Here is a 16,026-nt window from a genome sequence, read left to right on the forward strand (position 1 = left end):
AACCCAAAGCATACCTTTTCAAACCAGAACTTGCTTATGTCATGCAAATCTCAAAGCACAGATGGAGCAAAAGGTTGCACAGGCAGATCAAATTTGGCAAAACCCAAAGTTTTTAGGCTACATCTCTATTTGCGTGTGTGTATTGCATAGAAGTTTACCAGAAAGCACTTGGTTTCATTGCATTTGCATCTTACGGCTCCTGGCAAGCAGATTCCCAGTTTCTTTTTCTTTACTGTAGGGATCTCTGCTCTGGTGAAGGTCTTAGCCCAGTGGCTCTCAGTTATGAGGTTATCACCAGTACCCCTGTGGTGGTAATTGCTTTGGTTGGTGTTCCAGGTAGCTCAGCCTGTCTTTTGTGGTCTTTATTTATTGGCAATGCACAGGCCACAAGACTTTTTTAGGCTTCGTGCAAAGTGAAGGGTTGTAGAATAAGCCACTGCTTTACAGGTAACAGTCTGAGGTTAGTCCTTGCTGCTAAAAAGATGACCAACCTTGTCTGTCTCTTTGTCCTAAGAGGTAAAGCTGCTGTTTTGTTTGGTCTTTGATGTACCCGAATTCCTCAAAGCTTTTAGGAAAGTCAGGCCAAGTCTTTCAGTTTTTATTTAAGGGCATTTATTGGGTCACAATTTAAAATCTCTCATTGCCCATTACCTAAGTATCTGTTAAACTTGTAGGTATCATTTTGATGTGGTAGGGGTTTTTTTGTTTGTTTTGTTTCTTCCTTTTAAAAGGACATATTATTTCATGGCTGTATTTCTTAAACGACACTGAGGAAGCAGACAAGCTCAGCACGTCTGATTAAAACTGTATACTGAAAAGAAACATGACTGCTTTTAGTCATCTCTAAAAATTCTAAACAATGATACCACTGTGAGGCAGCAGTGTCCTGCCTGCATGCAGACCAATTTGTGAACTACTACAGGTTTCAACCTAGTGTATTATGGTAAAGTGTGTTTGATGAGTGTGTCAAATACCCTTTGGGATATGAAATCCATCACAGGACTGGCTTTTGCAGTAAGTTTCAGCCATCTGATTTTAACCTGCCACTACACATTTCTTAAGAGTCCTGAAATGTAACATATTACAGCCTACAGTCCTGCCCTGAAAACATGACAGCAAGGATCGGGATTTTCAGCTTCTGTAATGTTTTGCAGGGAGGAATGAAAGCAGAGCTGTAGCTGGTACGGATTCTCTCCTGGATGTTCTTGAACAGTTTGTCCAGTTCTACAGGTTTGAAAATGGAGCACATCATAAAAATGTATTGAAGGAAGATGCAGTTAAGCGATTTCTGAAACAGCTGTCTTCTCTGAAAGGTACAGCGAGTTCTTATTTCTCCCCTTCACAAAACCTAATTGCTGTGAAAAATGTGTTTGATGCTAACATACAGTTCTTGCTCTTTTATCCTTCCTTCTCTTCCTTGTTTCTGCAATGTATATTACTGGAACAACATACTTATTTTTACTGTTGTGTTTTGCACTTAGAACCGCCAGAATCTGCACAAAAATTCAGTATGATGAATCAAACGGTTCAAACTTACTTGGCTGTCAGTATAAGGATGGGAAGATGCAAGTGTTGCATTTTGCTGTTCTGTACTTTGAATTTAATGAGTTCATTATTCTGAAATCAGTTCACAGTGAGATGGATTTTATTATGTGACTTTGAGTGAGTTACGTTGTCTTGACTGTCTTGCAGAAATCCCTGAAGGGGTGGTTTGCAACATCTCCCATGCCTGTGCTAACAGCTTCATAAAACAGTTGCTGGAGAAGCAAATGTGGCATAAAGTTTTGCTGCTGCTAACAGGGAAGGCCAGTGGGGAAGAGCCATCAGGTGGAGGACTCTTCAAAAACTGCAGTCTTTCAGATGTTGACATTTGCAACATTATCCAACGGTGTGACAGATCGGATGAGCAAGTGCACCTCATAAGATGCTTGATTGAACGAGGAGGTGAAAAATTCTGCAATATTCATGTGTTATAAAAGATGCAGTATTTTACTTGGCATGTTTGGAGCAACATAGTTTCAGAAATACCAGTGCTTGTTTTTTGTGGCTCTGTATAAGTGCAGGAGCTTGTTGGAATGCAGTCCATTGGCTGCATCTGCTGTGTGCGACATGGGGAAGCTAGTAAGGCTACATGGGATGGAAGATGTTTTTCAAACGAAATCTGGCTGTCAGGTTGGTAAAAGGTCAAAGGCCAAAGATTATTGTTGCTCCTTTGCTTGTAGTTTCTTTGGTTTTTAATTTCTCTGTCTGCAGCCACAGTATTATCCTGACAGAAACTATAAGCCACGGTCTTTGGGTTCAGTCTGTTGTTGTGTTACAAGTAATTGACAACTTCAGTGGTTTCAAAGGCATGACCAGATGTCTGTCTCTTTTTAGCTAGTGTAGACGTAATTTCTTTTCTTTAGCATGAGGTTTATTCCTAGAATTACTCTGGCATTTTTCATTTCATCTTATAACTTGCTGTTAGCTATGAATTATGGGCACACAGTCCTGTTGCAGCCTTGTGAATGCAAGGAGGCTTCTTTTGGTCAGTGACTGACTGACTTGAAGAAGATAGACCTGGCTTTTCTGTCTTCCTATCGCAACGGGAAGACTGGTTGCTTAGCTTAATGGGAGGTAAGAGGAGATTCTGAAGATTGTCTTAGAAACTCTTTTAATGGATACATGTAAAAAGCGGTCAAAAAAAAAAAAAAAAAGTCCCCTGCACAGCAATCAGCATCTACCTTCATCTGTTTAGAACTTTCTGTAGTTTGCAGATCTGGCATATCTGGTTTAACCCTTGATATTTTTGTGTCCTTTACACCAGCTCTGCCAGATGGGATTGGAACCAACTCTGAGATACCACTGCAAATATGCCTCAAAAAGAGTTATTTTGAACTAGTGTATTTGCTGCTGAGCAAAGGTGCAGATCCTCGGAATGTTTCCATTGCACAAGGAGATACTCCCTTGCATGCTGCAGTTTCCATCTGTTTAAATAATAGAGGTAAGGCTTGTGTGTGCCCGGGGCTAGGGGACACAGCTCTGTCAGATGTCCACCATTTGTTTTCACAGCAGCTGTTGAAAACATCCCTGTTTCTTACCTGTGCAGCCCACTACCCCTTCTGCTGCTGTTCACTGATGCGATAGCAGAGGCAGCAGGTCAGGATGTCTGACTGTGTCTCAGCCTCTAAAGTCTGCAAGCCAGAGCATATACCCCAGTCTTCCAGTCTTTGAGTTGATGTGTTCTGCTCTCTGGTTGCAGCGGCTGGGACTATAAGGAAGGTTAATGGTAGCTCAGGTGACCAGGAGGAATCAAGTACCTGTAGTGTCTCCATCAGTTACTGTTTTGTGAATATATTCTTATTTAATCAAGCTGATTCAGAAAGGAAGGCTCCTCTCTGAAGCCCTGTAATATGTGTACTAGGTGGGAATAAAGTAAATGGGAAGGATCTGGGAAGAAACAAAGGTAAAGGCAGAGCAACAGCAGCGGACTTTGAAGGAAATCCTACATCTGAAATCTGTTTCCCAGTTTTTGTTCAGTCATAAATCGAGCAAAGTTTTGTTCAGAGGAGGAGTGAGTGAGAGGACTGTAGGCCTTACATAAAAATGTAAGAAATAAAGATAAACTATCAAGTTAAACCCCACAGTAAGGTTTGATTTTAAACTAAGAAAGAATGCATTTTTGAGTTGAAGGATAAATAATGAATTTATTAATTTTTAAAGCACAAACATTTCACTTGATAGCTTTAGAGAGATTAACAGCATAGATACTACCAGTTGTAATTTTTTAATCAAAAGATTAAGAAGTCTAATGACAATATCTTCTCTTAAGTATTTTTCGCTGTGTAAATTTTTTGAGGTGGAATTTCTTTACGATTATTTTGATGTGTCACTATTTTACAGTTAGGAAGGAAATGTTTCACATATATTATGTGATTTAAATCCACATATATGATGTGGATTAAATCCAGAAAACTGTAGAATATCTCTTTTCTTTTTTTTTTTTTTACCCCAGGGAGGTATTGGACTGATATTAATTTGTAGGAAGTTGCTATAGGGACTTCAGATGTCAGAAAATAATGAGGATTTGCCACAGGTTATTTTAGTAAACCAAAGTTATCTTCAGCACATTACTTCTCGGTGGCATAGTAAAGCAAACCAAATGACCCCAGAGCAGTACCCAGAAGCTGATGCTTGCCCAGATGACCAGTCATGACCCTCCCTTGTGTAGCAGTCAGGACTGATGTTGGAAGATGAACTAATCTGTCTGTATCCAGAGGTTAAAAAAACAAAGGAATTGACTGACACTACAGGAACAATTGCAGCACTAGAGATTTCTAAAGCTTTGCTGCTGTTGTGTTATTTTCCTTGAATATTAGAAAAGCTCAGTTTTAAGCCATTTCAAATAAGCATGTTTGTAAAACATGAAATGTAGATTATTTTTTTCTTTTGAAAGCAAATTTCATTTAATAGCTGCAGAAAAAAAAGTATTAAAAATTTTTGGCCTACAAAGCAGCCTTGTAAAGCAAGTTAAATTTTGTTTGTTTTCTTGCTTTCAGATGGCACCGGTTTAGACATCTTGAACTATCTACTTGATCTCTTTGCTTCAAGACCTTCTGACTTTCCGTATCTTAATCCAAACATACAAGATGAGAACGGAAATACAGTGATGCATGTTGTTTTTCAGAGAGGATTTTCAAAACAGGCTAAGAGAGTAATGGAGTCATTGGCAAAATTTGATGTTAATTTTAATATAAAAAACAAATTAGGAAGAGATGTGAGACATAGAATTAAAAAAAATGACCCACTGCTGCTTGCCTGGAATAATGCTGCACTGGAGAAAAAGAAGTACCGGCAGGATACCGCAGGGCAGTCAGTTAAAACATCTAAGCCCATTCCAGCCTCTGAGATTTCACAGCCAAAGAGCACAGGGCGTTCTTCATCTGGGTCCTCATTAAAGGCACCATCTGGCAACGCAGCGCATAATGATTTAAAAACCCCACGTTCTGTAAAGACAAAAAAAGATCAGTTGGCAAAGCAGGAGACAGAAAGAACAAATAGCCCCTTAACACTGCAGGAGAGTCTACTGCAGGCAATCACAGCTTTAATTCAGCAATTGAAATTGAGTGACACCCTGAGAAAGGATCATCCTCTGGTACAAAAGCCATCTTCGGCCCAGACTAATTTGGAAGTGGGAAAAAGCGAGTCCTCACAACCTTGTGGAAGCGTAGCTTATCCTGAAGGAGAAGGGGATAACTGGGAGAAAACGAAGGGAGAAGGGGAATTTAATATGGCCCTGCCTAATAGAGAGAAGGAAGAACCAGAGGAAGAGAAAGGCAAGATTCTGGATATTGAGGCATATGTGCAGGAGTTTGATAACATGACCTGGGAAATAGAGTGCACTCCTGAAATGCTGAAGACGTTGAGCAGCAAAGCTGTACCTCATTATCTCAAAACTAAAACTATAATGACAATTAAGCAGCTTGGCAATGGGGAATGGACTAGGGGCCTTTGGAAGCCACTGAAACACTTGAAAGCTGATATCCAGCTGTATGAAGCCAAATTGGACAAAGGTGCAAGAATGCTATGGGAACTTGCAATTGACTTTTCTCCTCGTTGCAGCGAGAGTGCGGAAAAGATCATGGAGACAGAACAGACAGAAAGTCTTCCAGAAAAATCAGGTAGAGTTTACACGGAAATAATCAGAATTTGGGCCATTGTTCTCGATCACTGCAAGCTGAACCGTGTCTTGGATAATATATGTATTTCCTACAATCGTGGTTTATCCTGCATCTTGAGGAAAAAGCTCAAGGGCATAAACGAAGGTCATCAGAACCACAACCAGAAGCGTGTTCCACGTTGTTATGTTGAAGACCCAGAGGCAGAAAAATCAAAAAAAACTACCATACCTGAGTATTTCCCCCCAGCCAGTGCAGCAGAATTGGAATTCAATATAATGAAATTTCACAGCTTCAGTACTAACATGGCGCTTAACATTATAAATGATGTACATTCTTCTGTTGAATACCCTTTCCGAGTTGGGGAATTGGAGTACGCAGTAATTGATCTCAATCCAAAGCCCATGGAACCAATCATTTTAATTGGGCGAAGTGGGACAGGAAAGACAACTTGCTGCTTGTATAGGCTTTGGAAGAAATTCTATTCGTACTGGGAAAAATCTACCTCAGCAAATGGTCCTCTGCTGGAGAGGCAAACGTGGCAGCAAAGACAGTGCAGTGAGGCTGAAAAAGCTAGGTTAGGGAATGAAGAGAGTGAACTGAAACAAGACAGTGATGATTCGAGCGAGGAGCAGGTGAGTGACGAGCAAGACCAGGACAGCGAGGATGAAAAGGTTCCTGTGGGCACAGCTGGTGCGGAAATGAATTCATGTGATGACTGTGAAGAAGACCAAATGTGTAGCGCAGAAGCATCAAACAGGTTGGAGCACCTGCACCAGATCTTTGTGACAAAAAATCCTGTCTTGTGCCAAGAAGTTCAGAAGAATTTCATTGAACTTAGCAAATCTTCCAAGGTGACCAGTCACTTCAAGCCTCTGGAGCCAAATGTCCACAAGCTACAAGATATTAAAGATGAAAATTTTCCATTGTTTGTCACCTCCAAGCAGTTGTTGCTGTTACTGGATGCATCCATACCTGACCCATTTTTTCCAAGAAATGAAGATGGAAGCCTTAAAAGAATCATTGTGGGCTGGAGTCCTCAAGAGGACATAGTTGTACCAAATTGGCAAGATGAGGATGAAGAAGGTAACACTGAAGCAGAACATAGTGATGATGAAGGAGATGCAGATGCATACTCTAGGGAAAGTGATCCTCGGACTTTTGTGACTTACGATGTATTTGCAAATGAAATATGGCCAAAAATGATAAAAGGTAAAAGCTTGTACAATCCAGCACTGGTTTGGAAAGAAATAAAATCGTTTCTAAAAGGCTCTTTTGAGGCACTGAGTTGCTTTGGAGGTAAACTTACTGAGGAGCAGTACAAAAAGTTAGGCCGAAAGAGATCACCAAACTTCACAGAAGACAGGAGTGAAATCTATCACCTCTTTTGTCTTTATCAGCAGATACGGTCACAGAGAGGTTACTTTGATGAAGAAGATTTGCTCTATAACTTATCTCAAAGACTCTCAAAGCTCAGGGAGCTGCCATGGTCCATCCATGAGTTCTATGGTGATGAGATACAGGATTTCACCCAAGCTGAGCTAGCACTGTTAATGAAATGCATCAATGACCCGAATGCCATGTTTCTAACTGGTGACACTGCCCAGAGCATAATGAAAGGAGTTGCTTTTCGTTTCAGTGATCTGAGGTCACTGTTTCATTACGCGAGCAAGAACTCCATGAACAAGAAGCAGCGTGTTAGAAAACCAAGAAGAATATATCAGCTGTACCAGAACTACAGGTCCCATTCAGGTAGAGTAACAAATCTATTTATGATATGAGCCTGTGCTCTTCAGATGTTACTAATGGTCTAAGTTTTCTACTGGTCAATTTGAAGCATCTTTAAGTGACCTGTCCTTTTAAGAGATCAGATGGCCAGCTTTTTCTGACATGCAAATTCTGTATTTTGTCAACAGGAAAACCAAGAATGAATGTTTTTAAAAATTATCATTTTTTTTGAACACTCGTGCTTATTGCATGTTTTGACTGTATTTGTTTGAAGGAAAATTTTAACAAATAATCACATCTATTTCTGTTGTCCCATCCCAAGTCACTAGACTTTGCAGCATTGGTGTGCGGCTTCTGCTTTTCTTACATGTTTCTCACCTTCATTTTGTGAGAATGCTGCTAACCCTTTGTAGCATGCTTGCTGATCTTTACAGGCCCAAGAATGAGGTCCACTCAAAATGGCAGAAACATGAAACAGACCTTACAAGTTCTCTCTTCTCTGCCTAGTGTTTTTGTCATGGTGTTTCTTGATTTCAAAATTCTGACAAAAACTTTTATAAGTGTGTTTGCAAGAGAGTATGGGACAGTAAGACTGAAGTTTAAAATCTGTATTTTTCTTATGACAGGTATTCTCCGTTTAGCATCTGGAGTGGTTGATTTGCTTCAGCATTATTTCCCAGAATCTTTTGATCGGCTTCCTAAGGACTGTGGTCTTTTTGATGGACCAAAACCTACGGTCTTGGAGTCCTGCAGTGTTAGTGACCTAGCAATTCTGCTGAGGGGCAACAAAAGGAAAACACAACCCATTGAATTTGGAGCACATCAGGTTTGCTTTTCTTAGGTATACGGCTTTCTGCAGATTCTTCCAGCTCTGTTGCTAAATCATTTTGTGTGGACTGCCCACAACTTTCTTTTTTAAGCCCTTGTATCTTACTGGTAATTTATGCTTTTTAAACTTAGAAACCTTTATTGTGTTGGTTTCTCTATTTTCTTAATACGTGTCTGGCTCTTTCTGTTCTTTTACATCAGGTGTTGCCTGTCCCGTTCCTTTATAACTCCAAATTTTCTTAGACCAGGTCTGCAACTGCAGATCAACTGTGCATTTGTCAGTCTTCTAGTGGCAGCTTTGTGACTTTTGCAGAGTGTTGTGGAATGTCTGTGTTAAGTGTTGTCTGGTTTTGCAAAGGCTATTGCATTATCGTGACATGTTGGTATGCTTTCTCCATGTAGCCGTTACCTCCCTCACCGCCCCTAATATGTTCTTTTTTATTAATGTATTTTATGACAGGTGGTATTAGTGGCAAATGAAACTGCAAAGGAGAAGATACCGGAGGAACTTAGTTTAGCACTTGTACTGACAGTTTATGAAGCAAAGGGCTTGGAATTTGATGATGTACTCCTTTACAACTTTTTCACAGACTCAGAGGTATTTAATTCTCACCCATTTTCTGCATTTTTCCCTAAGTCTTAATTTTATATGTAGTCTAACTGGCTTTCCAGCTGGAGAAGGATTCCCCGTTTCCTCTGAAGATGGGTGATTTCATCACAATAGAAAACAGGGCTCATAGTTCTATGTCGTGAGACCATCTTCCATTTGTGCTGTGTTTTCCTTCAATTTAAGGGAGAGCCTTGGGGTTCACACAACAGTGCATGCATGCGTGCATGCACACACACACTCTGCTGCTGCATATCAAGACTACTCTGCTAGCTTGGTTCAGGTCAGAGCAACTGGTGGAGGGACAATCCATCACCCTCTCATACTCTTTATCTTACACTGGAGTTCCAGGTCCCAGAAAAGCACCTTAGACCCCCTGCTTTGCATCACCACAAAATCGTAAAACAATTATGTTTAGAATCAAATCGTGTGTGTATGTGTTTTGTGGGGTGGCAGTGAGGAGCGTGTTCTGTAGCCCTCCACAGCTTAGCTCCAGAAAACTCATTCTGGTTCATGAGCTAGCACACCAAAAAGGTTGTGCTGGACTTGAAATCATTTCTCAGCCCCAGGCAAAATGAAACAGAATGATTTTTTAAGATTAGAAGCTTAGTAAACCAATTATGTTTAGAGTCAAATAGTATGTGTATGTGTTTGGGGGAGGTGGGGTGGGGTAGCCATCCACAGCTTAGCTCCAGAAAACTCATTCTAGTCTAGCTCAGGAGCTGTCAGGAAACTTGGGAAGGTCTCACAGTCTATAGTGGAGACCATCGGCCACAGAATGGCCTTTGATAAAGACGTTCTTTCCTGGAGGTGTTTTGTGTTTTGTATTTCTTATTTCTTAGGTACTGCCTTTTCTCCCTTTCTAGTGGTCTGGGGAGCTCAGACCCTGTCTCTCCAGGGTTTTCTGTAGCTCCAGACCTGGCAGGGGTGCAGTCCTCAAGGCTCCTTGCGAAAAGCTGTGAACCCGCAGCAGCCTCGCTGTTGTTGCTGGAGCATCGCCAAGCCCTCCCTCAGCCTGCCTCCAGCCAAGCAGTAGGCAGCATCCTTATTGAACATGCCTGCAGAGAGTTGAGAATGCCCACGGCTGAGTTTCTCTGCAATTAAACATTCAGTGTGAACATCTCTGTTGCAGATGCCCTCTGCCTCCAGCCTTCAAAACAGGGTCTCTCAGATGTGGTTTTCAGCACAGGAAAGCCACAGGAAAACTGAGGGCAGCTTACTGGTGGCTCATCATAGAGGTTAGTAGACATGTGAGGGCAGAAGAAAGGAGCCTGAGGTAAATGACCTTGTGTCTGGCTTACTGAGATTCGGGGACAGTACAGCGCTGGCTGCCATGGTAGATTTTTCAAAGATGATTTGGTTTTGGTGATGCAAGTTGTGCTCAGAAAAACAATGAACCATTCATCAGAATATAGCAGGATCAGTTTAACAGAGTTGAGTTGTGTAGAGCTTTTTAACTTAGGCTAGCATATGTCAGGCCTGGAGAGCTGTTTTCATACAATTCTTTCGTTTTCCTGCGAGTCATGAGTAATTGAGTTGATTTGAGCAGCTAAACAAGCAGGCAAGGAAGCAGCTCACTCTGAGGTTTTCTAGTTTTGTAAAGCTGATTCTGTGAACTGTTTGTAAACACAGCAAATGTGGCTGCGTGCTGTTTGTAATGTGTTGGGTCTTCTTTTTATTGGGCTTGAAAATGGTATTTGAGATGTCTTGTTTCAAGAAGCAGATTTGAATGAAGAATCTAAAAGGAAAAAAAACCAAACCCCCCAAAACCAGCAGCTGTTGACCAAACTGATACCGTTAGCTGGTTGTCATTTTGTAATCCGTGATGGGTTTAGGAATGTTTTGATTGATGATTAAATTCAAAATACATTTTGCAAGAGAAACTTTCTGCATTTTTTTCCCTTAGGAAGACAGTTCACCTGTATCAGGTTGCTTAAAGCTCCAAACCGTATATATATAAAAAAATGCTGTTTCATCCTTACTAAGTGTATTTTTTTTGTGCCAGAAATTTGGCAGTATGTAATCAGTTTTCAATTAAATACCAAAAAGGGTGGGAAATGAACATAACTTAAAATATGCTTACGATTTTATGGGTTGTTAGTTTTGTGTGGGATCAGGAACCTGCAGAACAGTGTAATCAGGAGCTGGTATTTGTTACATGGCAAGAGAGTGCGCCACACCAATCTGCTGCCACACTTAACATACATTTGTGTCTCTGCAGATTTGTAGGATTTCTCACTTGTCGCTGTGTCAGAGTTAAATATTCTCTGACCAGAGACAGCTGCCCATCCTCACCTACAGGCTGAGATTGATCCAACATGTCTTAGCAGATTTTAGCATGATGGATTGTAACTCAGGAGCATTATCCCACCACTGTTTACCTTTCATCCTGCCCCAAGCTGGCAGGGAGTCTGGCCCAGTAGTCAGCACACCCCCACTGTGAGTCTGCCTCAGTGATTTGCAGTATTGGGATTTGTTGCAGAGTCCCTGGCCCTAGGAATAAACCTTGAGCCTCATCCATGATGAGGGTAACCTGATTTCTTCCTTTCCCCCATGGATGGGCCATCCATTGTAGGGGTGTACCTTCAAGTTTAGCTGAAAATTTATAGTTCACCCAAGGAGGTTTTAATGTTTAATATCAAATGTACTTATTTGATATATTAGGCAGTGCATATGGTTTGGATTTAGAAGTATCCTGAAGATACAGCAGTATCCTGAAATCACAAAGCAAGCATAATATAACAATGGCAATCAATACACAGTGGAATCACAACACAAACGTGATTCCCATTAGTGATGCTTATATGCTCCACCATCATGATGCTCAGCATCCCCAGTCCTCTAAAAAAGTAATTAAAGTAATATGTACCTTGAAGCCAGCTCAAGCCAGTTGCATTCTTCCAGGGTTGTTTTGTTTGTTGCTCAGTTTTTACCCGCTCTGTTGGACTGAGCCACATACTCACTTTCCCCCATGTTGGTCTGGGTGGCACAATAGGAGATTACTGTTTTAGGGAAAGATTTGTATTCGACTTGATGGCCACCTGGTACAGACATGTATCTCAAACAAAGGTTACCCTTCAACCCCACGTGCGTTGTGATGAAGTTCAGCTTTCTTGATGAAAATTGCTCATTATTCTTTACATTCTTCCCTGAGATTTTTTTTTTTTTTCTACTCGTCTCCTCTGAGCCTTCTTCAGTTGTGAGAGTGCTTTGGTCAATCACAACATATGACCTTATCTTTTGCATATGTGGACAGTAGTGATTGCTGCATACAAGTAAACCTCATTCTTTTGACATTTTAGGCTAGCAAAGAATGGAAGATAATTACTTCTTATACTCCTGATTCAGACGTGCAAGTAGGAAGCAAATTGCTAATCGAAATGCCTTTAGAGGATGCTACTGGTATGCAGAAAAGAACTTCCTTTAATGTGGAAATGTACAAGGTGAGTTTTTTGTAACATTAGGAATAGGAAGGCTAAATTAAATTCTTAAATCTTAGAAGTAGGGGAATTTTGTCAAGAAATCCTTTCATCCTGTAGTTCCATGCTTGTTGAGGTTGCTTTATCTTTTTAGTAGTTGATCGCATTTGTATAGTGTAATCTTGATTTTGAAAGATAAGAGGTTCTTTGTGTATGTAATTTGATAAGAGAACAAAAAAATACATGTAATAGACTTTTAGGTATATTTACAGAATAGCTGCAGTTAAAGCAAATAGCAAATGAGCATGTAAATATTATTGCTTTGGTCTGGTTTCAGGTCAGTGTCACTACCTTAAAATTAAGGAAACTTCTTAGAATCTAGTGAGTGGGTTATTTTCAGGATTGTATGGTAAAAAATGAATGATTATATGTGCAAGTGATTAGAAGGAAAATGGACTGTCACAGCTGGAGCAGCTAGATTTGCGGTAGCAGTAGTTGCATGCAAATTAGCTGGGAAATGGCTTATGTAATTGACGAATCATATGTTTAATATTTTGACTTGCTTACTTAAAGATACTTTGTTATTCATTCTGTATATATTCACTGTTTTCTTATAACCACGAATTGTGTTAGGCTGTTTCTAACAACTTAGCTCATTTCATTTATTTTATTTTATTGTGTTGTTTTTGTGTGGGGTTTTTTTGCTTCCGCTTCAGATGCTGAATGGAGAACTAAAGCAATTATATACTGCCATTACAAGAGCCAGAGTAAATCTTTGGATCTTTGATGAAGACAGTGATAAACGAGCTCCAGCTTTTAAGTATTTCATCAAAAGAGAATTTGTTCGGGTTGTCAAAACAGATGAAAAGAAAGGTAAAGTTATCCTAAAGCTTTCTTAAAAGACTGTCAAACAGGACAGCCTACTCATGCTTTGTTGCTATTAGGCTGTGTAATAAAGAAGTCACTCTTGGTCACTCTTAACAGTATGCCTTGATAAATGCCCTTGCAAATTCCCACTGTTTTCAGTAGGTCTTATTTCTTTTGGCTCTAAAGATCAGATGTGTATGTTAATACATAATTTCACTGCTAATTTATTAGTGTTAAGTTTGCTGTTGCAGAAGTCAGAGATCACTCAGATCTGATCTAGTAGTTAGTTTATTGAATTCTAACCAGTAAACGTAGATATGTAAAATATTTAGTAAGTACGGATGGATTGGTGGTCAATACTACACTTAAAGATCGAATGGGATACAAAGATTATCATGTAAGCTTACTATACATATCGTAACTGTTATACGCATGCAGAAATGTCACCAACCCATTGATATCTGGTGTGAGATAAGGGATCTCTCAGCCTCAAGGGGTAACCTTGAGAGGCGTCCCTACTGAAGGGGAGATCACCAGATCACCACCAGTCATCATCATCATCAGTCAGCTGCTATGGCTGGAGAACTCAATGCACCCTGATGGCTGCAGATATTTATGGTGTAAAGCAGTTGATTTGTACTCAGATTTTCTGCTGTGTTTATATGGTTTCAGCTGCTTACCAGCCCAATCTCCAGCCAGACTGGATTTTTTTGGTTTTGGTGCTGTGTTCTCGCTGGTAGACTCACACAATAGTATTAACTTTGGTTAGGTCTACTTGCTGAGTATCTGCCTGGACCAAGGATCAGTTAGTTCAAACAGAAGGGCTGCATCCGTCACACCTGCACAGTAATGAAGGATGTTCATGGAAGACCATCCCAGCTAAAAGCAATTTATCAAAGGAGAAAATTTGGTTTCTATAAAGACAGTGGATTTACTCAAAGTTTTGTCCAAAAAACAAGTATGATTTTTAAAGGTCTTTCAAAACCAAACCCAACTTGTTGATTTTTCAGCGCTGATTGAGAGGGATAAAATGTATTTAATTCATAGTTACCGTTACTGATGTGAGCACAGATCATAAAGAATTTGGAACATTATGAGATGTTAATGCTTAGTTTTGGTACATGATAAGTGGTTTCTGTGGTTTATCCATTCTAACATAAAATGTTTACCTCTGACCTAGATTTAGATGACAGCATGTTTGCTAAAACATCAACTCCAGAAGAATGGATTGCACAGGGAGACTATTATGCTAAACATCAGTTCTGGGCGGTAGGAGCATGTGTTTAACTGAAATAAGGATTCTTGTCTATTTTGGAACCATTTTTTTTTATTTACATCTATAAAATTATCTATAAACCTTCAGTTGCTCTGTAGCTGTGTATTTGAGTTTGTGGTTTGTAGTTGCGTAGGTGTCTACAGTGTACTTGTAAACATCTTGCAAGAAGTAAGCAGGGAGAGCAAGCCTATTGTCTGTAATCTCAAATGCAATACTATGAAATTTGCAGTCCAGTGAGGGAAATACATTTTAATGTGCACAAACAAAAGATCGTTGGAAAAAACAATTACTAGCAACAACTGGAATTGACTGGAATCTGTGAATCTAAACCACATGCTTGACAATATAATTACACATTACTGTAGGAAAATGAAAACATTTCTTGGAAGTATATTGATTTGGGTGATGATCTCTGAGCCCTTTTATGTTTTTTGGGGCAGGATACAGATACAAAACATGTGTTGAGGCACGGCACGTAAGAATGAAGGGAGCACTAAGAGAACTGCAGAAAGAGTAGCAAAATGATGCTTTCATTCCCTTGCTATTTAAAGAACATGGAGATTTTACAACCTTTTATTTCCTAAGCTGATAGTTAATACAATTCAGATATGAGATGACAGTTAATGGAATGGAAGAAAAACCCAGCCAGGATGACAACACCAATGAATTATTTTACAAGGAATTCAGAGATATCTCTAGATCAACTGCCCTTGCCTTTACAGGCAATTTTAACTTTCTAGACATCAACTGGGAATATCATACAGCAGACACAAACAGGTCCAGGAAATTTCTGGAGCATGTTGAAGATAACTTCTTGGTGCAGGTACAAAGGGAGCCGACTAGGAAAGATGTGCTGCTAGATTTATTGTTTGTAAACAGAGGGACTAATGGGCAAATTGTTGATTGGCGGCTGTCTTGATCACAGTGACCACGAAGTAGTTCAGTTTCAAATCGTTGGTGGCAGGAGAAAAACTGCCAGCAAAACTTTGACCCTGGATATGGGGAGAGCAGGCTTTGGGCTGCTGAGGGAGCTAGTTAGAAAGGTCCCTTGGGAATCTGCTTTTGAAGATCTTGGGGTCCATGAATGAAGGTCACTTTTTAAGAACATCTTAAAAGTGCAGGAGCAGGCAATTCCAAAGTGTCAGAAGTCAAGCAAGTGGGGCAAAAGGCTGACTTGGATGAGCAGGGATCTTCTAGAACTTAGGCGAAAAAGGAAAGTCTGTGGACATCGGAAGCAAGGACAGGTGACGTGAGAGGACTATAGGGATGCCGTTTGACACCGTAGGGAGAAAATTCGTGTAGCCGAAGCTTGATCAGAGTTCAAGCTGGCCAGCACTGCGAAGGACAGCAAAAAGGCCTTTTTTAAATACATCAACAGCAAAAGGAGGATCAGAGACAGCACTGGTCCATTACTTGATGAAGTCAGTCCCCTCACAGATAGGGACATAGACAAAGCAGAGACAGTTAATGCCTTCTGTGCCTCTCTTTAAAACTGATTATGGACCTTGGGACCCCCAGAGCCCAGTGTTGGAAGGCCATGGCTGGGGGGATGATAAACTCCCAGCCAACTCTGAACTTGTTTGAGACTTGCTGCTCCAGGTGGATGCACATAAGTCTGTGGGGCCCAAAGGGATTCATTACAGG

The 16,026-nt window shown here is 40.3% G+C and overlaps 1 protein-coding gene across 3 annotated transcripts in view; it reads left to right on the forward strand.

The window, feature by feature from the left end:
- TRANK1 (tetratricopeptide repeat and ankyrin repeat containing 1) overlaps nt 1–16,026 on the forward strand; it is a 65,784-nt gene that overhangs the window by 36,101 nt on the left and 13,657 nt on the right. For all 3 annotated transcript variants that reach the window (XM_055707472.1, XM_055707471.1, XM_055707473.1), the window contains 9 exons: nt 1,155–1,313; nt 1,693–1,944; nt 2,807–2,983; nt 4,539–7,409; nt 8,012–8,211; nt 8,674–8,811; nt 12,123–12,263; nt 12,956–13,112; nt 14,287–14,375. In XM_055707472.1, the coding sequence (XP_055563447.1) occupies nt 1,155–1,313; nt 1,693–1,944; nt 2,807–2,983; nt 4,539–7,409; nt 8,012–8,211; nt 8,674–8,811; nt 12,123–12,263; nt 12,956–13,112; nt 14,287–14,375 (4,184 nt within the window). The remainder of the gene's footprint in view (nt 1–1,154; nt 1,314–1,692; nt 1,945–2,806; nt 2,984–4,538; nt 7,410–8,011; nt 8,212–8,673; nt 8,812–12,122; nt 12,264–12,955; nt 13,113–14,286; nt 14,376–16,026) is intronic.

Source organism: Falco cherrug, chromosome 4 (genome assembly GCF_023634085.1).
Source record: "Falco cherrug isolate bFalChe1 chromosome 4, bFalChe1.pri, whole genome shotgun sequence".
Lineage (NCBI taxonomy): Eukaryota > Metazoa > Chordata > Aves > Falconiformes > Falconidae > Falco > Falco cherrug.